Source organism: Melospiza melodia, chromosome 1 (genome assembly GCF_035770615.1).
Source record: "Melospiza melodia melodia isolate bMelMel2 chromosome 1, bMelMel2.pri, whole genome shotgun sequence".
Classification (NCBI taxonomy): domain Eukaryota; kingdom Metazoa; phylum Chordata; class Aves; order Passeriformes; family Passerellidae; genus Melospiza; species Melospiza melodia.
Window position 1 is genome coordinate 141974736 of NC_086194.1, and position 25428 is coordinate 142000163.

The following is a 25428-nucleotide window of genomic DNA, read 5'->3' on the forward strand; positions in this document are numbered from 1 at the left end:
CCACATTGAAGTCTCAGACATTTTCCAAGAAGTTGCAGCTCCCAGAAACAGCTGGGGTCAAATTGCCACCTTCTGTTCCTGAAACATTCTTGGAGTTCTCCCTTCCCTCAGCTTTTCCACAGACAGTTTCTAATTGCTTGGCTATAAGATGAAGTGGACATACAGTTGATACAGAGACTGGCTCCCTGCTCACTGGGGACAGGAGTGGGACTCTGCTCCCAGGCACAGAGTACCTGTGAGGTCAGGGGTCCTGCACCGGTTTGACAGAGCTCCCTTCCTGTTTCAAGTGCAGCTCTCCTCAGTCAATGAATTAAGGTAAAATAATGCCTGAGTATTGGATCGGGCCTACCAAATCTCTGACTGAAGATAAGCACAAAATCTAAGTTTTCAACTGGAGAAAATAAGGTTTAAAGATGCTGTGTCTGGGGGCAAGGTCAGGATCAATGCTAAACATTAGCTGAACATGAAAAACCTGCCACAAATTCAGCTGCAGCACAGAGGCTACACACAACTGGCAGGATAGAAAAATGTTATTTCTGGAGTTGAATCAGCAAGGATGATACTAAAGTAACAACAAACAACAGAAAGGAAGAATGCTGGTAAAAAGATTTTTTTTTCAAATTGAGCACACTGTGAGGGCACAGAACCAGCATAACAAAACCAGGCTTTTCCCTCCAACTTATGAACTAGTGTTTAGGAACACTAAGTAGAACACACCATAAAATAGCAAATAAGAAACCTTCATCTAAAGAGCTGATGATTCAGAATAACTCGTTTTCCCAGACCAAAGGAAGTTATAAACGTTACTACTACAGGGAAAAAATGTAAACAAACTGAATTAAAATTTGGAATTGTCTCAAGTATTTTTACCCAGATAAAGTCAGAAATAAAACAAAGGATAACACTGGCTTAAAGTGCAAGTTGATGCACTGGTAATATGAAATGATTCAAAATAATAAGAAAGAGTACCTGGAATTGAGCAAAAGCAAAAAAAGAAGATTGCATTTATTAGGAATGGGAATGCTGTAACATCATAGACTCACAACCACCTAGAGGATGGATGGGTGGATCATTCTCTGAGCTGCCCTTCAAAGGAATGTCTTTCTTACCACTTACTGCACTTTCAGGACTCCAGGGCCATTAGACTCAGCAGGGTAAAGTTAGCTTTTGTGGCTCTGGAACCACCCTAAACTAGCTTGAACAGACTTGAAAAGAACAAACTTGCTTTTGAACTTGCAGAGAGCTAACACTTCTGTTCACTACTAAGACTCCTACTCTTTCCCCTTCAAATCAAAATCAAATTTAAAAAGAGTACTTCAAAAGGGAAACAAGTCCCCATTTTCTAGGATGTCCAAAAGAGCTTGTGCTATTTAGGCTACAAATATATGCCTAATACAGTCTAACCCCTGCAAAAAGTGATGTTCCTAGTTAATGAAGGGTTGTGCTCCTAGCCCAAGGGTCAACCAAAGTCTGTCTAGGTTGCAATGACACACAGCAGAAGCTTAGGTAAAGGTGCTGACCCCAGAGGTGAGGAGCAGATCTGCAATCCAGCACAACAGCAAAGACATCACATTCAAAAGAGAGCAGGCCCTGGAATAGAACTGCCTCAGCTAACCCTGTTCACCTGCAGGGCTCTGTCCTGTCCCATCCTGGGGATACATCAGGTATCTTTGTCTAACAGTACCCATGTCTCCCATGCTCCTGTCAGCTATGAGATACCTGAGCAGAGGTAAATGACAATTGCAATGACAGCAAATAAAACCACTTCCTTCTGGTGTTAATGTCAAAATTCCTAGTGAGTACAGGGCTGGCTTAAAAACCTTGAAAAGATTCCAGTTACTACTGTGTCCAAGAAAAGAAACAATTTCAAATCCAGGATGGGCAAGTTGATGTTTACATTTCTTTTAAAATACTTTAAATACATTTAATAACTTAAGTTTCACCAGCTACAGTAGCTGCTTGCCCTGGTGCCTACTGTAACCTGTGAATGTAACAAAGTATCGAGAGGCTCAGACAGCAGTGAAATTTGAGGCGAACCAGAGAAGGATAAAAGTTTTCCTGGCACCTTAATGGTACCCTGTGAAGAGAAAAGGCCTCCAAAGCCACCTCCTCTGGTGAACTGCCACTGACAGAAATCTGTGGAATGGTCAGTTTCAGAAGAACCTTGTAATGTAACAGCTGAAGAATTTAATTAAATATTAAATTCTTCTGATGGCACTTGGCAAATACTTAGGGATGCCTGGAGGTCCAGATCCAGAACATCCTTGTGAACAACAACTTCACCAAGCCCGTGGAAAATTGATCCAGTCCTGGCATCTTCAGCCAGTTTTCACTTGCTTAAGGCTCTAAGTAATAAAACCTGGCCTGTTGAAAAGGGGTGAAGAAAAGATGATGTGGGCCACTCTCCCTTCTGATGAGGTCAAACCCCATACCTAACACAGTGGATTCAGCTAAGAGAGAATATTGAGAAATGGCTCTGAACAAACAGAGCTTTAACTGACTCCTGATCCAGGACAAGTTTCTCATTCCTGTTCACAAAGATGAGACAGCTCTAGCTGCCATGCACAAGCTGGACACACATTTAATACAAGACTAGTAAGTGTCTAGCACTGAATTCTCAGAGGGTCAGAAGGGTTTTCAAGAAAATCCCTCTGGAATCATTCATTACAATTCCCAGGCCCTAACAAAAGGAATGTCTCTTGGGTATATACTCTTGAGCAAAATGCCCTCTTGAATGGACATTGCCTTCACAGATGAAACACTACTCAGAGCAGGCAGATTTAAACACTATTATACACAAGCCTGAAACAAAAAGCAGAGAAAATATTTTCCACAGCCTGGAAAGAAAAAAGCAACATCGTATCCAGGACTGAAGGAGGACCAGCAGAAGGGGAAAAAAGTAAAACAAACATACAAACTAACAGTTAACATGAAATTTTAGATTGTTTCCTGATCTTACCTTGTCTAACAAAGCCAAAGCCACTACAGAGTGTTAATTCATTATTATCTTGTTTGAATCAGAACAACTGGGTACGGTTCTAAGTGATCAAACATTGCCCTCTACCAGGCCTACATTTCCACCTTGGGAACAACATTATCTTGATTTCATCCTTTAAAATGTATCAGTTGCATGGATGTGTTGTCTGGGTGACATGGAAAAAGTTCTCTACCACTTGCAGACAGCTACTTATCCAGAATCAATTCCAGTTACTGATATCAATCTGCACATTTAGTATGCTGATGCTTCCTTATATTCATTTAACACTGGTTTTTTAAACTGGGGTCATTGTAGGAGAAACTGGAAAGCACAAATACCTAACAAGTGCAAAAAATAAGCAGTAGCAATAAAAATTAGCTTACTCATCTCTTTTCTTGATCCAACATGTGACTATTTTCATTGCAAGAAACTTTTCAAGAAAATCTGGTCTCCTACACTCAAAACCATTTCCTTTAGCCTGGAGGCAAAACAGCCTCCTCAAAGCTGGCAAGCAGTGAAACTGGAAGTGGAACCTTTGTGATCCTTTGGAAGTTTTCAGAAGATGAGACTGTAAACATACCCTTCAAGTGAGCATGTGCTACTATGGTAAAAATCTTAGTAAGCTAACTTCTCCCAGAATCTAAGGATAGGAGATTAACCCATACTTGATATAATAATTGGCTGCTGGTTATAACCAGGTTTGGGACACCAAGAGGGATCTGAGCTCAAAGCTTGTGTTCTAATCAGTCTAAAAAGTGTCCCCTCCCATCATTTTAATGGTGACTAAATCAGAAGATTATGGGGATACAGAAGCATAGTGGAGTCACAATATTAGTAATTAAAAATGAAAAAAGTGCTATTTACTAGGAAAAATTTAAATTTCATAACTTGATTTTATTTGGTTAAATAGAAACAAACTTGTAACATTCTAGTGATGTACTGTATAGATGCATAGTTGACTAAAGCAAATGCAAAGATGGAGTATGACACAGTATGACATATTTCATTAATGGGAAACACTCCAAAAACTACCAGTTTAACAAAAAAGACCCACAAAACAAAACCAAAACCACAAAACACTTGCTCTTGAGATGAAGTATGAACAATCTTTAACAGTTACAGACATAGATGTAACTTTAGTGTTACACTACCACAGATGGCTTTTCAAAATTCATTTTCACATTAGGAGTTGTGACAAGCAATTTTTTCATTCTAAATATTTTTCCAGAACAATGCCTGAGAAGACATCTCTCAAATTCTTGCTGAACTCTTGATCCTTTAATGGAAACACGCTTTGGATAATGGCAATTGTGACTCAGTGCTGACAATGAGCAGACCCTTTAAATGCAGAGCCCTTGACTTTATATATATATATATATAAATTATATATGTGTTAACTACACTACACACAGGTTCCACTTCCTCTCTTCACAGAGTTTGTCATGCACTCCCACCAATTCTATTCCTCCTCATTTACTATCCTTTCCCTCCTGAACAGAACTGCCAGCCCAGTTCCCTGACCTGCCTCCACAGGACCCCTGCCTTGTGCTCTTTATGACCCTCAACCAAATGGAACCCCCTGTCTTTCTTTCTTTTCTTCTTTTCAGAGGAGAGAGATTCAAGAACTATTGTGATAAATACAGGCTATGTGTGATCCAAAGATTAGAAATACAAAACAGTAAGTTCTGGCAAAAGACAGACCTCTTTTATTATAGATTTTGTTGCTGGTGATAGGAAATAAATGTGAGCAGTGGAAGGAAAAGTGAAGCTCTGGTGGCTCATTAACATTAGTTATGTTGTTTCAGTTATCCTGAAAAAATGCAGTGTTAGGTCTTCCCCAGCACATCAGTGATACATGCATGAGGAAACAGATACTTTGCACCCCAATCAGAAAAAATCTCTGCCCATATCTATCAAATATATGCCAAAAAAAGGGCACTCAAACCCACACACTTCCTTTATAAGACCAGCTCTCCAATGGAGTAACACCATAAGAAGATGTGGGGTGTGGGGTGAAGGACTGGACATAATTGATGGGAGTTTTTCAGTGTTTTCAAAGACTAACAAATCAATAGCCACAGACTTTGGGCAGGCCAAAACAAACTGTCTAGATAGAGCATGACAGGTGCACCTTTCCTAATGGCTAGGGACCCAGTCTTGGAATAGGAGGATCTGCTTCACTATGGCTTGCTGCCTAACCTTCCCAAGGTCATTTGTCATGACACTTTACAAACAAAACACATAGTATTCGATTCACTTCCCACATTCACACCAGTGTAAACCAGAGTTAGAATGATGTTTATAAAGCCATGGAGGAAAATCAAACCTTTGCCCCCAGAGAAGAGGCTGATGGTGTTAAATGCTTATTTAAACTTGGTCCAGCCATTAAAACACCTCTGACCAAGTTTTTCTGCAAGTAAAATTACAAAGTTTCTTTACAATTTACTATCTTAAATCAGAATTTATGATTAGTCAAATTTATTATTATTTTGATGTAATTCTTGGGGAACAAGGTAGGTTGAGCTGGCAAAAAGATACATAAAGAGTTTGGCCTCCAAGCTGAGCGGCCTGAGCAGAACCCAAACTGAGTAACATGGCTGAAAAGTTGTCTGCAAGGAAAGGAAATCTGAACTGTTCTTTCCCCTCAAAAACTACAAACAAGCAGGCAGCCTCAATCCTGTTCCTAGCTGGCAGCAATAGGAATCTTCGCAAAGACTGGCAGGAGTAGAAATCTCTCTCTCTGAGTTTTTTTAGGTCAAAGCTAAGGTTCAGCAGCTGGAAATCAGTACTGGAAATCTTACACTGCTGCTGACTTTCTAGAAAAAAAAAAGATATTTCATTCAGAAATCTGACAGTCTGGCACTGTTTATATAAGCAGCAGTGTCACAACAAAGCGTATACAAAACCTCCTTATAGTTAGAAAATGGCTTAAATGCATTAGTATTACTTCATTGGTGTAGACTGCTAACCTGGAATTACCACGTAACCCAGGAAGACCTTACTCCTGTGCAGCTCGGTGCCACTGGTCAGCACAAGTGAGATACACCACTGTATGTTCCCGGACAGAAGCACAGCTCAACCACTCCAAGCTATGGCAGAGCAAACAGCCTTCCTTGTGCCTTGCTACACTGCAGCTACTCATACACATCCCTCAGTACTGTTCAAGCCAGTATTGCATGCAAGGAGAGGGGCTACAACAGCAGCACTTGATCTACTCTTTTGTACAGCATAAACTTTTTTTTAGTACCATGGTAGTTGCACAGGGAGCATTCCAAACATGGCTTGAGAAGCTTACGTCTTGGTATTCACAGAAACAGCTTGCTGGCCGTAAGGCCGTAAGGCAACACCAGCCAGATACACTGCAGGGAGATTTTTTGCTTGGGTATCACTGACTTGTCAGGTGGGACCCTGAGCACTACAAGGCGAACAGCTTTGCTGCAGGATTCACCCTCACAGATGAGCCCAGGCAGCCCGCACTTCTCCAGGAGGGCAAGGCTGTCACTTCCAGGCCTGGCTGTAATCAGGACGAACTTTTTCCCACGAGACACCTGAACACTGGGAACGTGCCACCCAGCCCATGAGGAGCCTGGACTAGGCAACTCCACCGCAATGTGTCTCTGGGTCCCACCTCAACGACGGCCCCCAAACCCTCGTGCTGGGCGAGGGCCGGTAAACGGCTCTGCCCATCGCTGGAAGAGGTAGACGCCGACATCCATTTTGGGAGTGGGAGAGCCCAGCACCGATGGCAAAGTTTGGGGCTCTGTCCGAAGTTTGGGGGCAGCGCAGGACGTGCACAGAGAGGGCTGACTAGCACACACGTACAGACACACGGCGGCTCAGCTGCGAGGTCCGCGCCGCTGACCGGCCGAGCAGCGCCGGGCGCCCCTCGCCCCGCCGGCGGCGGAGCGGCCACCGTGCGCCCCCGAGGCCGCGCACCGCGACAGGCCCGGCCGGGACACAGGACGAGGAGCAAGCTCGGTCGCACAGAACTCCTTCCCGAGGACTGGGGCAGGGCAGGCCCGGCGTGGTCCCCGCCGAGCTCGGCCCCGCCGCACGGCCCGGCCGCGGCCCGGCCTTGGCGCAGCGACCGCCACCGGCAGCCGGATCCGTGTGCGGGAGCTGCGCAGGGGATCCAGAGGGTCTTCCCCGGCCCCCGGGGGTGGCAGCGCTGCCCACCTGTACCCCTGCCCGCCTCCTGTGCCCCTCGTCGGGCGGGCGGCTGGCGGCGGACAGGTCCCCGGCTGTGGATGGCGGGGTCGGCGCCGCCGCCCCCCGCCGGAGCGGAGCGGGCCGGCGGCGCCGTGGCGCAGGAGCGCCCGCACGGCCCGGGGGAGGCGGGGGGCGCCGGGGGCCGGCGGAGCCCTCGCCCGGGAGCCGCCGCGGCGGCGGGAGGAACGGGAAGCCAGGACGGAGACTAGGGCATCGCGGCTGAAGCCGCCCCCTTCCCTCCCTCCCGGTTACCTGCTTCCCGGGGACACTTTGGAGACGCCTCCAACATCGGCAAACACTAAAGAGAACTGACCCCGCCGCCGCGGCGGCCGCCGCCGGCCCCAACCACTGCGCCCCCCCCCGCCCTCCCGCCGGCGCCGCCGCCCCGCCCCGCCGCCCCCGCGCCGGGCGTCGCCCCCCGCAGCTCCCCTCGGCCCCCCCTCGCCGCCGCCCCCGCCGCGCCCGCCGCCCCCGGGGCGCTCCCCGAGCGCTCCCGGCGCCGCGCTCCCCCCGCGCCCGCCGCGCGAATGGCCCCGTCCGCGGCCCGGCCCCGGCCCGGCGGCGCCCCCAGCGGCGGCGCGGGGCCCTGCGCCCTCCGCCCGCCCCCAGCCCCGGCGGGCCCCGGCGGGCCCCGGCACCCCGCGCTCACCTGCCCGCGCCGGGCCGGGACCGGGGCCGGGACCGGGCTTCCACACGGCGAGGCCTCGGCACCGCGGAGGAGGAAGCCCCAAGCCGGGGAGCGCGGAGAGCAGCAGCGCGGGGGATGTGCCGGTCCGTGAGTGGGGCTGAGATCGGCCTGGCGACTGTGCTCTGCCTACTCTCAGCTGCTCCCGAGAGCCGCGGTCCGCACCGCTCCTTGCGCGCCTGGAGAGAGCGGGCTGCGGGACTTCAGGCAAGGAAAAACGCCGGCAGAAATACGGAAGAAGGGGGCAGCCACCGCAGCACACCAGAGAAGGGGCTTGATTTTATTTCCCCCATCTGCTGTTATCTCACTCTAGCTTGGACCACTAACTCTCCAACGTATTTCCCCTCTCACCTTTCCCCTCCGAGAGAGCTGTTTTCAGAAAAAGGTAAAAACTCATAAAGAAGATTTCTGTTAATATTTTCTTCTGTCTAGAATTAGGCAGATCACTGAAGCAGTTGCTGGGAGCTGCCTGGAGGGAGACGAAGGCCAGGGAGTGCAGCTGTGGAGGTTCAGCCATGGAGGTTCCACGGTGCATCACTGAAACCTCCTCCTGCCCCAGGTGGGCACAAACCCTCCCCTTCTTACACAGGGCTCAGCCACATAAAACCTTGGATAAATTGCTGTTTCTGTGCCTTTCCAACCAAAACCAACTGTCTTTGGTTTTGCCACCATAAAAGTATATATCTTGTTGCCATGTTTCAGGTTTGCACATCCCTTACAGAAGGCAGAACTAGACAGAAAAATGTAAAAAAAAAAAAAAAAAAAAAAAAGGCAGAAATAAAAAAAAAAGCTTATGCAAATTGAGATTAAAGTCTAAAGTACTTCCTCCTCTAAATTAGAAATTAATAGACGAATAAAAGGAGAGAAATCAAAGAAATCAATTTCTGACCATCTATGGCATTAAAAAGATAACATTCAAATCTTTATCACAAAGTAATCAGAAGTTTATTGTTCATTAGTAAAAGATTACTGAGTTTAATCCACAATCTAACTTATTTTGTAAAAATCTGTTTTCCTGATTGGCTCAAGTAAAATAAACCACAAATTTTTAAATCTATGCAAAAGCCAGGTGGAAACATCAGAACTTGAAGCAATCATGTTCCTACCTGATTTGCAAGAGTGCAGTAAAAAAATTAATTAGGCTCAGAAACTAAACTAGATTTTTGAGGAGGCAAAGATCTATACCTTTTTGCTACACAACTAATTTTTAATGAATCTTTTCATATGAGAGTTATAACATTAGTCATAGCAAATGTAATTTTAAAAAACAACAGATAAGTCAGGATTAGAATGAGTCTAAGAGTTCATACTGCCTGCAGTATCTGCTATTATATGATAATTATTTTTTTTAATTATTACTTGATACCAAGAGGTGGATCAGTTCTGAGCAAAAAGAAAAAGATGTAGCCTGACACAATTCCCAAGCATAGTGGAGGAACACTCTAAAAACACACAGCCCAGGTGAATTTTGGTAGTAAGCTTGCATACTGTAGATCATTTACACACCAAATACACATCATGACACCTAGTGGCAGAGCTGCATTGTGAGTATCTAAGTGATAGCAAGATTTTATTCATACTAACACAACACTAATATGACATTTACAACTTGTTGAAACTCATGTTGGGAACTCAGCATATGCTATGAGAGTTTTATACATACCCTGTATTCAGCAGTGGTAGCTCGTTAATTCTCCCCTTCTCCTTCCTCCATCGTTTTGTTTTCTGACTCCTTACCCCTTAATTTAAGAACTGAGGACAGAAATACACTGTATAATTCAATTTCTTTTGTAGTCTTCTGATTTAATGTAGCAATGGATAATAATGCAAGTACTTTTCATTAGGCTACTACGAATTTTTGCATGAGCAAAGTTCATCCAGATGCTGAATTGTGATGGTGCTGTCCATAGAAGTTTGTGGGGTTTTTTTCATTTGCTTGTTCTCGGTTTTTTCCTTCATAATTTTATGTCATGTCATTTTAACTTTACTTACTATGAGTAGTTTGAAGAACAACCCTACAGCATAGCACATACGTAGCATCGGCGCACTCAGAGAAAAACGCATCTAATGAACGCCAGCATCAAATTATGAGAGGGCTTTTGCGAACTTTCTGCAGTAGACAGGTGTAAATCCAGCAAGCCTCTAAAATCTCCAATCTCTGCTATTATTTCAATAGTAACATTTTTATAGAATTGCTATTACTAAACACTAAAACTTTCGTTTAAAAACATATCTTGAGATACATGTATCAACTCAGAAGTATCTTGATATACATCTTGTGGTGCTAATGGAATGTAGCTGGAAGAAAACTGAATACAGAAGAGCAGATTTTATCCCAATACTTACCATGTATATATACATATTTTATAAAACAAAGGTTAATATCTTTTATAATAATTTTAAGCCATTGGCTGTATTTTGCTTTTATGATGTTTCCTATAAAGTGGAGCTTTACTTATATGAACAACTAAATTGCATTACTAGTCACTTCTTTAACATTTACTGCACCCTTACGTTTGAGGGTCTTTTTCCTGCTACTGCTGAGGTACAGGATAAAGACTACTCAGTATCTCCAGTAAAAGCAGCTTAATACAACCTAAAAACTTCTTAGGTTTTGAAAACAAGATGCATAATTTGTATCTACTTTTTCACACTGCTCCATTAGTAAATAAGAAGAGTGTCATAACTTGCATAACAGTCTAGTTTCAGGATGCAAGCTTTTAATAGAAGTAATTAATTCAGTATGCAGTTTGAAAATAACAAAAAGCCACATTAATGCCTAAATGCCTGCATAAATACCTAAGTGGAGGAAAGGATAGAGTTATTCTATTTGGTCTGTATACATGAGTACAGGACACTTGAAGCTACTTGGCCTTGTCATTGTGAACCTCAGATTCAGAAAAAATAAATCAGCACTTTCACACTGACTTGCAAAAAATCAGAATATTCTAATTTTTACTAATATATTTTATTATTAGAATTGTAGTTTCAACAGATACCATCAAGAAATTAGTTTCCACCCCTCAATACACTTTGGTGTAACAAACCAAAAATAAATCCCAAAAAAACCCCACCCAACTGTGTATTTAAGAAGTAGGAGATTTACAGAACTGATTGGAAAGGAGTTCTGAAGGTCTGCTCCACTACCCTCCCTGCCTCCTCGAAGTACGACCAACTTTAAAGCTGGATCTGACTTTCGAGTTAGCAGGTTTCTTGGTTTCCTTTAGAAAACTTCCAAGACTGGATGTTTTACAGCCTCTTCCAGAATTCTGTTTCAGAGTATTAGAAAGTTTCTTTGTAGCTGTACTATTTATTTATTTAAGAACTTGCATGATATTTGATACTAAAGTTAAAACCATAATGAAGCTAATAGAGTGCTCATAAAATACCAATAAGAAGTGAATAATGCATTATTTACATTAGTCAGTCATTCAACTGAATAAAAGCCTCTAATAGCTTAGTACCAGAAGAATGAGTCACTTAATTTTTAATAGTATTTTTTCAATCATTAAAACCAAAATGCAGGACTTTGGTATTACATTTGATTAAAACCCAATATTTTTAATGAACCAACGTGTAGTCAGACCACTGCTCTCCCCAATTACAGGTGCAGAACTGTGACTATAAAAGTAGATCTTTAACTACAATGCATGACAAATTACTAAACCAATTTATCACGGTAGTACATGGAATGAGAGGCATGAACAAACCAAGACAAAACAAACTACAAGTAAATACTGTGAAGAGTTTTCTCGGGTAATGGAAACCATTTACTCTTCATGCTCCAACGAGGACTCACAGGCAATGAATTTTAACAACTCACATTAACACACTGTCTTTGATGATTCATGTCTAAAATGTGAGTTCCCTAAAACAGATGAATCACACAATCACTTCAAGAATCTAAATTAAGTGAACTAGAACTTGCACGTATCAGCATATATTGAATTCCATCACTGTTGGTACAAGGACACTGAGAAACCTCTAGGTCCTCATCCCTTTAACAAGTATAATTTTTTTAGAACACAAAGTGAATCCAACCAAAAAGATGTGCTGATTTTGCAATTACCAGCCTTCATCTAGGTATCCTATCATTGGGGTGTCAATGCTTTTTCATTATTAATTGACCCACTGCCCCAAATTTAGATTGCTTTGCAGGTAGCATTGTATTTCCCAGCAATCACTTGCTGCCATTGCTTTCATATGTCCATGCTAGGAATAGTAAAGCCATATGTAAATAAATGCTTTACCCTTCTGATAACACTAGTGAAACTTTAACATTATACTGGTAAATTACTTTAAGTAAGTATTAGAAGTTTTACTGTACATTCAGAAAACTTCATTAATTATCATAGTTCCTGTGTCCAAAACTGCATAAAAGCCCCAAGTCCCTAGTTTTAATTTGTACATTTAATTTGTGACAGATATTTCCACAATTTCCCATTTTTTTTGACACAAAGTACTGTAAAAGCTTTCTTTTGTAAGGTACAGACATCTCACTGTACAACTACAGAAAATATGATATTGCATATTTATGCCTATTTAATTAATATGTGTAGTTACTGCATACACTTTATGTATATGCACAGATGCTTCATACAAGTACATCACCCATTATGAACACTGGAAGCTTCTCAAATATCCTATGTGATTTCCAGATTTAAAAAACTCAAACAAACAAACAAAACAAAACAAAACAAAAAACCCCCACACCAACAAGATTTAGATTACTTCTTTAAAGCACAGAGCATATAATGGCAGAAGAAAACCAGGAAAATTCAGGTCAGCCAGGGATTCACATCTTGTGAGTACAGCAATGAAGACAAAGGTAACTACAGTTTGCTAAATCAGCAAGAACAATAACAGAACTAGCAACCTGAAGATCAATTACAAAGCACACAGATATTTAGAAATGGCCCATTTCTGCATTAGTAGGCATTGCTACCTGATGAGACTACACTGGCTTTGCTCAGGAGAGAAATGTGAGAAAGCCAAAGTGTAATTACAGGTCAAGGAAGAAATAGATTCTATACGATGAAATTCCTGTTTACAAGCCTGGGGTTTTTGGGGGGTTTTGCTTTGCTGATAACATTGTGACTACATAAAAGGCCTTCTGACAAGTCCAAACACAATGCTATTTCCTGATAATGTTGTATGAGAGGATCACACACATCTTGAAATACTTTGGATTCTCATTAATGCCTCTCAGTGCAGGCAAAGATTACAGCAACACTTCAGACATAACCAAAGTGACACCAGTAATGTGACCAGTTTGTACATCGTGTCCATACTAGTCACATTTATCTGTAGTCATGCTCATGAGAAAATGTACCTAATCATACCTATTGCCACCCTTAAAAGCAGCAGATTAGATCCCAGAGAGAGCAGGGATTAGACCTTTTACATCTTGAAGCTAAGGCCAGTGTTGGATGTGAAAATTAAGTATTTTGTTTTTCTTTTATCAAATGTGTATAAAAATCAGTAATACACTGGGTTCCATAGTGAACTTAAAGTGCAGAAAAGAATCAGATAAAATCAGATAAAACTGTTCTAAAATTTTCAGATCAGTCTGTAAAGATGCAGTGCCCTGTAAATTGTTTATGCTTTGTCTTAATATGGCTTTGAAGAATCCAAACATTGTCAGACATGGGAATGTTTCCCTAACTTCTATGAAGGCATGTGGGCACTGTTAGTGTTTAAACTTTCAGAGAAATTCAGAGATCTACAGGTCTGCCACAGACCTTGCCTTTTTAAGCATTTTTATTTATTGTTCCAGGTATCCTATTCTCTCATTAAATGAACACTGAACTTCTCAAATTATGTGGGGGTTTACTCTTGCTTAGATTGTCAAATCCAGCAACATTCAACTATCACAAAACTAGGGCTTTTGGTAAATTATTGAATGGCTGGGAAAGGTCTGGCTCAGTGATGTTATACAGCAACATTTTAGCAAAAATATCCAATTAGTGCATTTGTGTTGATTATTGAAATATCCTGGAGCTCCTCTAACTCCCAAACCCTCATTATCCTGGCATAGTTAGGACATAATGGTAACTGACGATTTGGTGACAGTGCAGGATAAGGTGGGAGAGTTTTATTTTATCATAAATGGGAGAATGTTGCACTGATTGTTCATTATAAAACATTACCAAGTTAGAACTGCTGCAAATCTTACTGTCTACTGTGTTGCACCTTCATATAGCAATAAAATTTAGTCCAGATATTTTTGTCAGTTTATGTACCTGACAAATTTGTGCTTCATTACCGCCAGTAATTTATAATTGTCATCAGACTCAAAAAATTTCACTAAGAGGTGTGGTCCTAATTTTGGCAGGACTGTAAAACAATGTGAAGCCAAACAACTTTAACCAACTTCATCTAATACTGATATGATTTGTCATACTCAAAGACATTATTTTACTATTTCTTCATTGCTGTCCTTTGAGAAAGTCAACAGTGCTTGTTTGTTGCTATAACATGCATAATATACAGCAAACTTTTGCACGGTAAACCTCTTGGAAATGGGTGAAACGGAGGACTTCAGTTACATTTGATGTTGGTGAAAAATGCAACAATTCTGTATTTTCAGCTAATATAATACCTGCTGCTTACTCAATTACACTCCACCTGTTTTGAGGCTGTCTTTTGTTATGGTCCCTAGAAGTAGCAGGAGTCTTGTTGCTCTAAGAGCTGTCACTTAAAAAATTGAGCAAACTGAGAACGAAGCTTGTGTGTGCTGGCAAGAGACAGTACTAACAGCAGATTGGAAGCATTGGTAATCCTCTAAAAATAAACATCATTTGAGTGACAATGCTGCCAGTTGCCCTTGCTTTTACTGTTTCCATTCATGAGATTCTATACTTAGAAGCATACGTGGGCAATGCTTTATTACCATTCCTATTACCACAATAAGCCCTTTATGTTGTGTACTGAGTCATGTTTGCAGTACTGGTAACTTCTGAACCTTTCTTTTTCTGGGGCTGAGAGGGGTAACTCTTTTTTCTGTATGAATGCTGGCTACAGCCAACTTCTCTTTTCTGCTCTTGCAGTCTGGCTTCATGTAAGTCTAAGGCAGTTCTTGGTCCAAGAGAATAATAAATTAAGAGATTACTGGTTTAATACAGGTTTAATTTACTGTATAAATCCTTAATTTTTTTACTTCTCCAAAATGGTAGAAATACAGGTCCTTTTCAACTTGTTGCAGAATTGTTTCACTGTCCTGCAATAAAAGGTTATTTTAGCAGTGTAACTTAATAGGGATGAATGGGAAGCAAAAAAACTATGCAGAATGGGAAGCATCTTTCTACTGGTTGAATTCTTTGGACTATTGTGTCCTTTGACCTCCGTATCTGTATCAGGTAAATTTAATGTCAGTACAAGAATGTGTTTAGAAAAAAAGAAAAAACAAAGTGAACCAAAAAAATAAAAACTTAGATTAAAAAATTGAAATTTGAAAGGAACATTTTGTAAGAATTTTGAAGTTCCAGACAAAAACCAGCAAGTTCTCTCTTCCTTTATCCACATTATTTTTAATGCATTATCTTTGCTTTTAAAAAGCCCATAAGAATGAAAATGTAAATGTTGATGGAATCTTGCTCTCTTAAATGAAAAGCTGCAATTAATAAAGTGTTTGATACTATATAAAGCAATGTAAAGCATATAAAGATTGATATACACTAAAATAAACTCAAATAAATGCAAGGCCTAAGCAAGATTAGTACCCACCTTTGTATGTACCTACACATAAAACTACTGTTGAGACCAAATTACAAGAAATAAACTCTATGACAGAGAGAAACAGTATTCTGGTGCAGACCATGCAAGAAGATTCCTTTCCAGAGGCCAAATTCTGCCACAATACTTTGCAAATATAAGAACGGAAGAATTAAGCAAATGCTTTACCATGTGACAAACTCTCAATATTGACAGGATCCATTTCTCAAAATCAAGCTCTGGTGCATTAATAGCTGCCTTGAAATACACAAAAAAATCTCACCACAAAACAGTATGGAATCTTATGCAGAAATCACCACAAATTTTCCAATCAGATCTTTGGTTTACTACTAAGAAAATCCTGAGACATTAAACTTAGTGTGCAGGGATGCTCCAGACTGAGCTGGCTGGCACAAGACAATTCTTGTTATACTTACCCAGGTATATCCAATACTGAATAAAAAGTTCAGATGGATTTACATTTTAGAAATCATTCAAAAACACCTAAGCCTTACTATATTGCATGCTACAGTACTAATGTAAGGAAACTTGCCTTCTGGATATTTATACCAATATCCAAATGGTAAGCCTTTATAATGTTGACTTCCAAAAAGTGTTGCACAGAAATGAGTTTAAAAACTCTACAAGGTAGCTGATGGGAAACATAAAGAAGTAGATGATTTATTTAATTGAATGTAACAACAACCCAGAGAAGCTTCTGGGGAAAAGAATGACAGGCTTTTCTGTACAGCATTCCCCAACAGTAGCCAAGATACCAGGAAGATATGAGTAGTGCCTAGGTATTATTTAGTCTATTCTTACAGACTAAAGAAACTAAGCTAACACAAGAAATTTTCAGAATTACAAAACACATAACAAACTACTGTATTCAGTCTATTTTCCACCTGCAAGACTTCAAAATCTCTTGCCAGGCACAGTATGAAATCTGCTTTGCTGTTTATTAAGGTTTCTGGTAAAACTATTGCAATGGAAAAAAGAAACCTATTACCTCAATTCATAGAGAGAGCTACCCATTCTCTTTTCCTTAATATGGCACATCTCAAAAACTGCTACTGATTGTCATACAGGACACCTTGATCCTTCAGCTGCATCATGACCTTGGTTGCATTGCATTTGCCCTTTTGCAGCTTTGGAGAACTTCGTGTCATAAGAATTACAGATTGGTGCAATTACTGATGTCGTCTTAAAAGCAAGCAAACAAAAAAAAAAAAAAACCAACAACAAACAAAACAAAACACAAAAAACACCACCAAAAAATAAACCCAAAATCTCCAAAACACAGAAACCCAAAACACCATGCCACCAGCCACTGATTTTTTAGAGAATCTTCAGGGTGATAACAAACTTAAAATTTCAAGGACTGACTGCTCTCCCTCCTGTCCTACTTAGTGAGCATAGCCTATCTCCATGTGGTATCCTCATTGTTGGTCAACATTTTGAAGGAGAATTTGCAAAATCATTCCCAATACAGGACTGTCTGTGTTATTATTATTTAAGGAACACTAAGTCACCTTTTACTCCAGCATAACACTTAAAATAGTAGCTACTGCCTGGGGCAGATGACAACACACAGACACCTAAGAGATTAAAACAGTTAATAGTCCAAAGTGTGATACAGAAGATATCAGTGCAAGATGATGTCCCCAAAGTCTCCCCTCACCTCAAGCCCCACAAATGTAAAACCTTATGCAAATCAAGACTTTAGGCTTGATATACTGTAAGTCATCTGGAGATTTGACAAGTTATCTTTGTCACTTGTTTACTTAAGTTATATATACATCCTATACTGCATCTTCCAAAGTTCTGATCTTCAATGAATTGTCTACACCATGTAAGCAAAATGTACTTTTTTCTGTGCATGTGAAACACAGCTAACAATGTTTAGTGCAGACATATGGACAGTTTAGAGAATGAGAGACTCAACAGCTATTCACACTTCTTCACCAGAGTAGCAGCTGTCACACACTCTTCACTGACCTAGCACAAATAAATACAGATAAAAACCACCAGGTTTCATCCATTCCTTGAACAAGACCTTCAAAGAAAGGGATGAAGTGGCAACCAGCGTAGTTTTGTCTTGAAAACCTCCTACCAGAGTGCAAGAGTCCAATTCTTGAAGTATACAATAAACAAATGATATGTCTGAGACTTGGAACACAAGTGTTTTCTGTGTTAGATGAGTGTAAATACATCTGGCTTTTTATCTAATCTCAAGAACATTTTATTTGTAACATTATTGCCTTTTTTCTGGAAAATAACTGGCATTTTCTAAACAGTTTCACCACATCCATAACTATACTTGTTATGGATATAACTATATTTGATAATATATACAACTATATTTGATTAAGGTTTGACAACAGTGATCTGATAAAAAGTTAACTAAAAATATCCTCACAGAACAATAACTACAGACTTGCTACATTTAAAAAACCCAAAACCAAACAAAATAAACAAAACAACAACAAACCACCCACCAAAACACAAAAGGCCACCCTGTTCCTGAGCACTAAGACTCAAGGCATCTAAATGGAGAGGTAACAGATGGTTTGAATGTTTTGGAACAACTTCAGATTTTTTTACTGGAGAACAGAATTGAAAAATATAGGAGAGTCCTCTCCTTAGACTGTTATAGGCAGTTCAGAGCTCCAGCTCTCAGGCTTCTCATAGCACATTACTCAGCTTCTGCGGAACACAAGGTTGCCAATATTTTACATAATATTTTATTATGCATAAAATTCTAAAGATACAAATCCTGTTTTAGCCCCCACTTTCCAAACCCCAGCTACACAAAGCTTTCAGATTTTTGCACTAGCTCTGAAACTATTGCTTATGCAGCAAGCTGATCTAATTTGGTAATTGAGAAGATAGATTGTCACTTTTTCAAGTCTGTTTCCTACTGGTTTACTTTCTTCTCAGTGCAGACTCGAGAAGAAAGTTAGATGCAAGGTAGGAATGTAAACCATTAGACTGGAAAGGAAGGAGTACAAATTCCTCTTTCTCTGGTAATAGCAGAAACCATGCTTGATTTTATCTTTAAGGATTAAATGCCCTGGAGAACTGCATTAGCAGCATCCAGACAGTACTGTAGTCCTGGGAAGAGAAAGGGCCCAGAATGTTCATCTGAACAGACTTCACCATGACCTACTTGGCACAAAGCACTTCAAAGGGCTTGAAGAAAACAGGTTCCCCAACTGCTGAAGTCAGGACAAAAGTTTTAAGGTCTTACCATGGAGATTTTAAATAACAAAAAACAGGCCAGCATGAGGGAAGAACTGTGGTCAGTGTTACAGGAATTCAGATTGTAACATCTTTCTTTGAGGCCAACATTATGGTTTTCAACTCTTCACTGGACTCCTATTCAGAAGAGTCTCTTGTAAGCCGCTCCTTCACCAGCAGAGGTCAAGAGAAAAATGTCACTTCAAAAGACAAAGTTACACTGCATACAGCATGTATGCAAAGTAGAGGGAATTAAATACAATCTAACCTACTACCACTGACTCACATATTAAAGCTCCTATGAAGTATTATATTAGACAATGGGCACAGGCTTTTAAATCCAATCTCTAGACTTATATACACTGCACGGTCAATTGATTTTGCATTTAATTTTTTGTTTTTAAATACAAAATAATTATCTGAATGAAACCTATGTGGTTTTGCCTACATACTTCAGGACAGAAATTACTTTCAAACTTCAATGTTACTGAAATACTCTTACTTTGTAATTTGTTTTTAAAATCACTTTAAGTAGCTGCAGAGAGAATTTACTACATTGAATTAGCTGGTCAAAATTTCTTTAACATTATTTTTAAAAGTACATAAAATTAGCAAGAAAAAGAAATGAAGAGTGAATAGATTTTCCTGCACTGCTATATCAGTAAAATGAAATAAAACAGAGACTAAGTACGTTCAAATCTGTATTTCAGAATTACATTTTCTAGTAAAAGGTGGCTCATGATATTTCTACTCTTCCAAGTTTATAAAGGTACTTTAAAGCCAGGAGGTTTGGAAATTTATTATTAGTCTTAAAAAAAACAGCCAACAAGTCCCTGGCACACGAACCAAATGCAAAGTCTCTCTTCCCATGCTGCTGTGCGACTGCAGCTGCAGATGGAATATCACTAAGACAGCTTAATTCCCCTTATTCAGTTCAACACCCAACTATTTAGGTACCACTGTGTAAATCCAAACTGGACTGGGTGATATGGATTAAAAGTAACTAGTTTTAAAAGAAAATTCATTCAAACTTGTTCTTTAGAATGATCAGGATTTGTGAGCATACAAACACAACATAATGCTCAATTGCTCTATCAGAGGAGGCAAAAACCGTATTGACTTCCTCCAAACCTTCAAACTCTATAGCTGCATTGTTGCAAATCTTTTCATTTAATTAGGGTTTAATTAGGGGGGTTTTCCTCTCTCTCTTTAAAACACCATTAATTACTGACCTGGAAACGGTATGGTCTCCTTAAATCATACCTTTCAATACAGTTCACATCTTAGGTTTTTTCAGACTTTAAAAAAAAAAAAGTATTAAATTAAAAAAATCAAACATTCAGAATAATCCTAATGATAGAAAACACACAAATTTTAAAAACTTAATTTTTCATAAAAACACGTTTTAGGTATGCAGTGCCTTGCCTTTTACAAAGCAGAAGACATCATCTTTTGAAAAAAAATCTACAAAATTGAAAGCAGCTATTGGTATGAGGCAGAGATTTGATTAAACAGTTCTGATACATGCTGACAAAATAATAGAAACTCTCTTCCCACCACTGCAGGCAAACAATAATCCAGCATCTGAAACTTCTCATCAAGTATTTTAAGTGCTTGTCAAATGGCAAAAGAAAACCAAAAAAAAAAAAACAAAAAAAACAAACAAACAAACAAAAACAAAAAACAAAAAAAAAAAAAAAAACAAAAATCAAAACAAAACAAAAAAAAAACCAAACAAAGATAACTATATGCTCATCTGAGAGAAATGAAAGCATTTCAAATGAAAGCATCTAAGTGTTTGTTTTTTTTTTTAATTAACTATTTCTTCCAGCTGAACAACAGATACCCTCTGGAGGATGAGGAAACACCTTGCTGTTAAACAAATTCCTCCTCTGAGATGCATCACAACATTTCAGAATCACTGGCAGCTTTGTCTTAAAGAGTGGCTGAATGTTAGGAACTGTGCTTCTGCACTGCACCATGAAAAGGTCCACACGTATTTCCATTCAAGGGTAGTAATCTATTTTAAAACAAGAATTTATTGTGTTATAGTATAAAGACACTAAACACAAAACAAAGTGTTTAACAACATGAATATCGACACAAAATAAAAGCAAGATAGTTTCAAGCCAATTCTGTAACTATTCCATGTGAGAAATTCCAAGTGAAAGAAAGCTACATACACAGGGTCACCCTTAGGAAAGGATGGCACCACCTCCATCTAATTCAAGCCCTTTTTCAGGACATCATAGCGTTGTCAGAATAGTTGCATTATCTTGAGTGCTTGAGTGGTATATAAGCTTTGTCTTGGCCCTCTCTATATAGGTGAGCCTACCCACAGATCTACAAGAGAACCAATGAGGCATTTCTACTGTAAACTATAAGACCTGAGGTACATTCTCTTCTAATCTACCTTGCATTTTCTGATCTAAATAAAGATATATTATAGGGGGTGGGGGTTTATTAAAGAGCAGCATAAATTTGGTTATTTAACTTCACTATAGTCCATGTGACAGCACAGGTCAATAAAATGCATAATGCTTTGTACTACAACACCCATCTTCAACAAAATACATATGGTATGTCATGAAGCTTCTCTGAAACCATGTATTGTTGTTTCCCAAGCCACTATATGAAAAGGAACTGAATTTGAGATGTACTTAAGCCATTTCTTCAGACATTACCTGGTCACATTAAGGTCCCTTTCCTGTGGACTATTTTGATAGGATCTACTATATGAACCACTCATACATTAATTTCTGAACTGTTTCAATTCATACAGAGCAGTGAACAAGACTATACAGATTAAGTATCAGATTACTGCTCGTTCATATGAACCATTTCCAAAACTAGCCAGTTTGATGATCTCACAACAATAAAATTTTGCTAAACAGAAAGTTTAGAGCATAAGTATTTCTTTTGTTTAAAACTACCTTTTTTTGGCTCTTAAAAAGAAAATTAATTCCTTGTTTCCAAGACTCATTGTGAAAATATATACACACATCAAATTTATATCCAAAGCTAGATTTTTACCATTGAGTTTTAAAGGCCAAGAGATATTTTCAGTACAGTAGGAAAAAAAAAGCAGTTCCTGAAGTATATTGTAGCCTCACTTTACTGCCAGTATCTACAGTTCTGATGCTGTACAAAATACTTCTCTGAAGCAAATCCATCTAAACTCTATCCACCCTGAGTTAAGCATCTATACTTTTTTTAAAGTGTTTTAAACAATAGGTAACAGAGAAGTATGTACAAGGCTATAAAACATTAGTTATCATACAGCAGATTGAAAAAAAAATAATCAGTCTTTTCAGCCAATTTTCTGGTTTTTATTGTAGTTAGTCATTGTGGATTTGGTTTAGGGATTTTTTTTTGCTTTTGTTTGTTTTTACATCAAGCTATTACTTCATTTAGACATTCATGCATTAATTGCTTGAATTTTTTTTTGAGTGCAACAATAAGGCAACAGTAAAAAAAATTATAGAAATTTTGCATATGTGTAAAGGTATTTAGTTTATAAAAGTGCTTCCTAAAAAGACAACCTAATTGCAGTATCAAAATATTACAGAGTGCTGAGAACAACTGTCATTTCAGTAAATGTTGCTCCAGAGAAAAATGTCTGATTTTAGGCTTTTCCCCCTTTTTTGGTGAAGAAAAGCCTGGAAAAATTGGCATGGCTATGTGGGACAAACAAGTTAAGAAAATATACTTTAGTCTAAACTTAAATAAGAAGGTCCACACTTTTTTGTGAAAACTTTAAGCCTCTGTCAAAAATGTATTTTTTTTCTTTTTATAATACAGGATTAAAAGACAAGATGATGCTTACAAGATAAAGAAATAATTTACATGAAAATATCTTCTGACAAAGCTTTTCAATCAAAATATTGTTTTGTAACATTCAAACATGACATACAACACAAAAGAAACAGTGAATGCAAACAAAAAATGTTATATGGATTGCTTTTGAACACATAAATAAATGAAATATTGGTGTAGGCAGTAGGGCTCATGCTGATGGCTAGCAGGAAATAACAGTGTGCAATCTATTTGGAAAAAGCTCTAAAGTACAAATTACAAGCCCAATTACGGACTGCAGCAAGTTCAGTTATATCACTGCCATCCTCTATCTCCAAAATAAATTCTTGTTTAAATCACTCATACCCTAAATTACTCATACCTTTGCTTCAGAGATATGAATAACTATATACAAAAAGTAGTTTTATTTCACCATAGGGATAACATTGTACCTCTCTGCCAATGTCACTTGAAAAACCGCCCATGTCAAAACAATTTGACAGCAGATAAACAATTTAATAAATACGTAATGATCTTATTACAGTCCTTCAGGTAGGCATGTTAACTCATGCTGCTAGTTTTGTGGTCACAGTGCATAGAATCCAAATATAAAAGAATGGGCTGGATTTCAGGTAATTGTCAATCCCTTGCTTATATTCCAAATATATCCAGAACTTTCATAAGCTCAGTCACGTGTCAATCTTTTTTGTGGCAGGAGCAAAACCTTTCCCTGGTACAATGTCCATTGCCGGCAATGGATGCACCAAAACCGCCAAGGAGCTCAGTGTTATTGCACAATATATGAAGACCTGGAATTCTTCCAAAAGCTTAAAATAAAAATAATGGAATTATTCTGACATTTCTGGACACCTGCATTAATACTGTATGACTAATAAAAGCATGTCAGTTGCATGGACTGAACCAGCGATCAACATGCGCCCAGAATGCACACTAGTAAAAATGCAGTCAAAGGAAGTAGTCTTCATTGCCTATAGGTCACTTCCAGTCAAAGGTTAAAGTTCAAAGACTGAATGATCAAAGTGCTCATTTTCTCAGTAGGACTATCTTCTGCTACGAGGATCACAAAATGGTGGCATCAACATGTGTCATCTTTAAAATAAAAGAAGAGCATTTATGGAAAACATATAAACATTCTAATTCCAAATTAGCAAGGTGCTATAGGCAGAAACAATTCCTAGCACAGACAGTAACATGCAGAGGAAACACCCTGATTGAATAATTCTGTGATTTTGTTCAATAACAACTCGGGGAGAAAAGAGAGTATCAAAAATTAAACTTCCAAAATACATATACACCCCCAAAGACATCAGTATTAGCAAATACTCCATAAAAATGACAGTCATTTCCATATTTGATGTTTAGAAAACCACTTGCCAGGAAAATGAAAAATCAAATGCTTAACATTTTGCACCCTTGAAGTACAGCAGATCCACAACAGTTATCTAATTAAGACATCCTTTTAGAAGGAATATATAGGGATAAGACTCAGCAGAGTGGGCTGCTTTGATGCATTCTCAATCCTTTATATGTGTGTGTATATATATATATATATGTATGTAGGTATATTAGTTTGTTTATCAAGATTCAAAACAATAGCTGACAGATTTATGCAAAAAGAATAGGTTACTATTATATGCCTAAAATCTTAAACCTGGAAGTAAATTACATACACTAAATTTTAGATACTGTAATCAGACAGAACATACTATAAAAATGCACATTCTACACCTATCTTTTCTGCATTATGCTCCATATTAATGATCTCCCATTTAAACATTCTCCTTCACACATCAACCTGCAGTATATTTACACCTGCTAGCAGTAAATATTGAGTTGTTAACATAAAGCAAGGTTACTGTCTGCTTATTTTTAAAGGACTTACTTGCAACCTCCCACACCTAAAAAATGTAGCCTCATAAACATTCTACATTCTCATGGGAAAATATATCAAAGCTATTACTCGTAAAAAAAATCTTTAAATTTTTCAGTAGGCTACTGGACATGTAAAAAAATGGACAAGGATGCAAAAGAGAGAGAGAAGGGACATTTAAATGGTATACTAAAATTTTAGACCAAATATCAGAGAAAACACTTTCTACTTAAGAAAAAACCAAAACCAAACCAACCTCAAAACCCAAAAGTAGTAAGGAGGTGCCGGTTGAAAACAAACACCATTACCTTTCCCTTCTTCCACACCACACCCTTCCCCCAAGAAAAAAAAAAATCTACCTCCTGAGAACAATAAAGGAAGTCAACAGCTTAATGAAACAGATTTCAGTCTGGATGCCCAAGTAAACCGTATCTGGAAGATCCTCCTCTGTCTTTGAGACAATATGAGCAACTCTCAGATGGAAATTCAGCAGGAAAGTCAATGCACAGTTGAAACAGACATTGGGTAGGGTAGACAATCTAGAAATATTTTCAGTTCTCAAAGATCAGGAGCTTTAAAACAGGGCTTGTGAGGACATCATTTTGTAGCAAATAAAACTCCGTAACTCTGCTCAAGGAATAAGTTGTTGTGTTGGGGGGGGTGGGGGGGTGTGATAGATTAAAAACTCTGTATTAAGATGAATGCAGACACATATTTACATGTCAGAATATGTCTCTAAGGGCCACTTTATCACTCTGTGCTCATCTGGGTTTTCTTTACATCAGCTCCCAACCAGGGACTATTTTTATTCCCAGGTAAATAAGTTCCAGGCACATACTGGAAAAAAAATTTCCTTCAAATGCATGTATTAATACCTAGGACAGACTTCTTCCTAACTCCTCAAAACACAGAGCTACT

At 39.1% G+C, this 25428-nt stretch overlaps 2 protein-coding genes across 4 annotated transcripts in view; both read right to left on the reverse strand.

Annotated features, from left to right (window-relative positions):
- Window positions 1-7537, reverse strand: part of STAU2 (staufen double-stranded RNA binding protein 2) — a 168792-nt gene extending 161255 nt beyond the window's left edge. For both annotated transcript variants that reach the window (XM_063170364.1, XM_063170355.1), the window contains exon 1: window positions 7439-7537. The gene's annotated coding sequence lies outside the window, so the exon portion shown is untranslated. The remainder of the gene's footprint in view (window positions 1-7438) is intronic.
- Window positions 7538-20843: 13306 nt separating this feature from the next.
- UBE2W (ubiquitin conjugating enzyme E2 W) overlaps window positions 20844-25428 on the reverse strand; it is a 40884-nt gene continuing 36299 nt past the window's right edge. For both annotated transcript variants that reach the window (XM_063170400.1, XM_063170392.1), the window contains one exon: window positions 20844-23729. In XM_063170400.1, coding sequence (XP_063026470.1) covers window positions 23716-23729 — 14 coding nt within the window. In that variant the 3' untranslated portion in view covers window positions 20844-23715. The remainder of the gene's footprint in view (window positions 23730-25428) is intronic.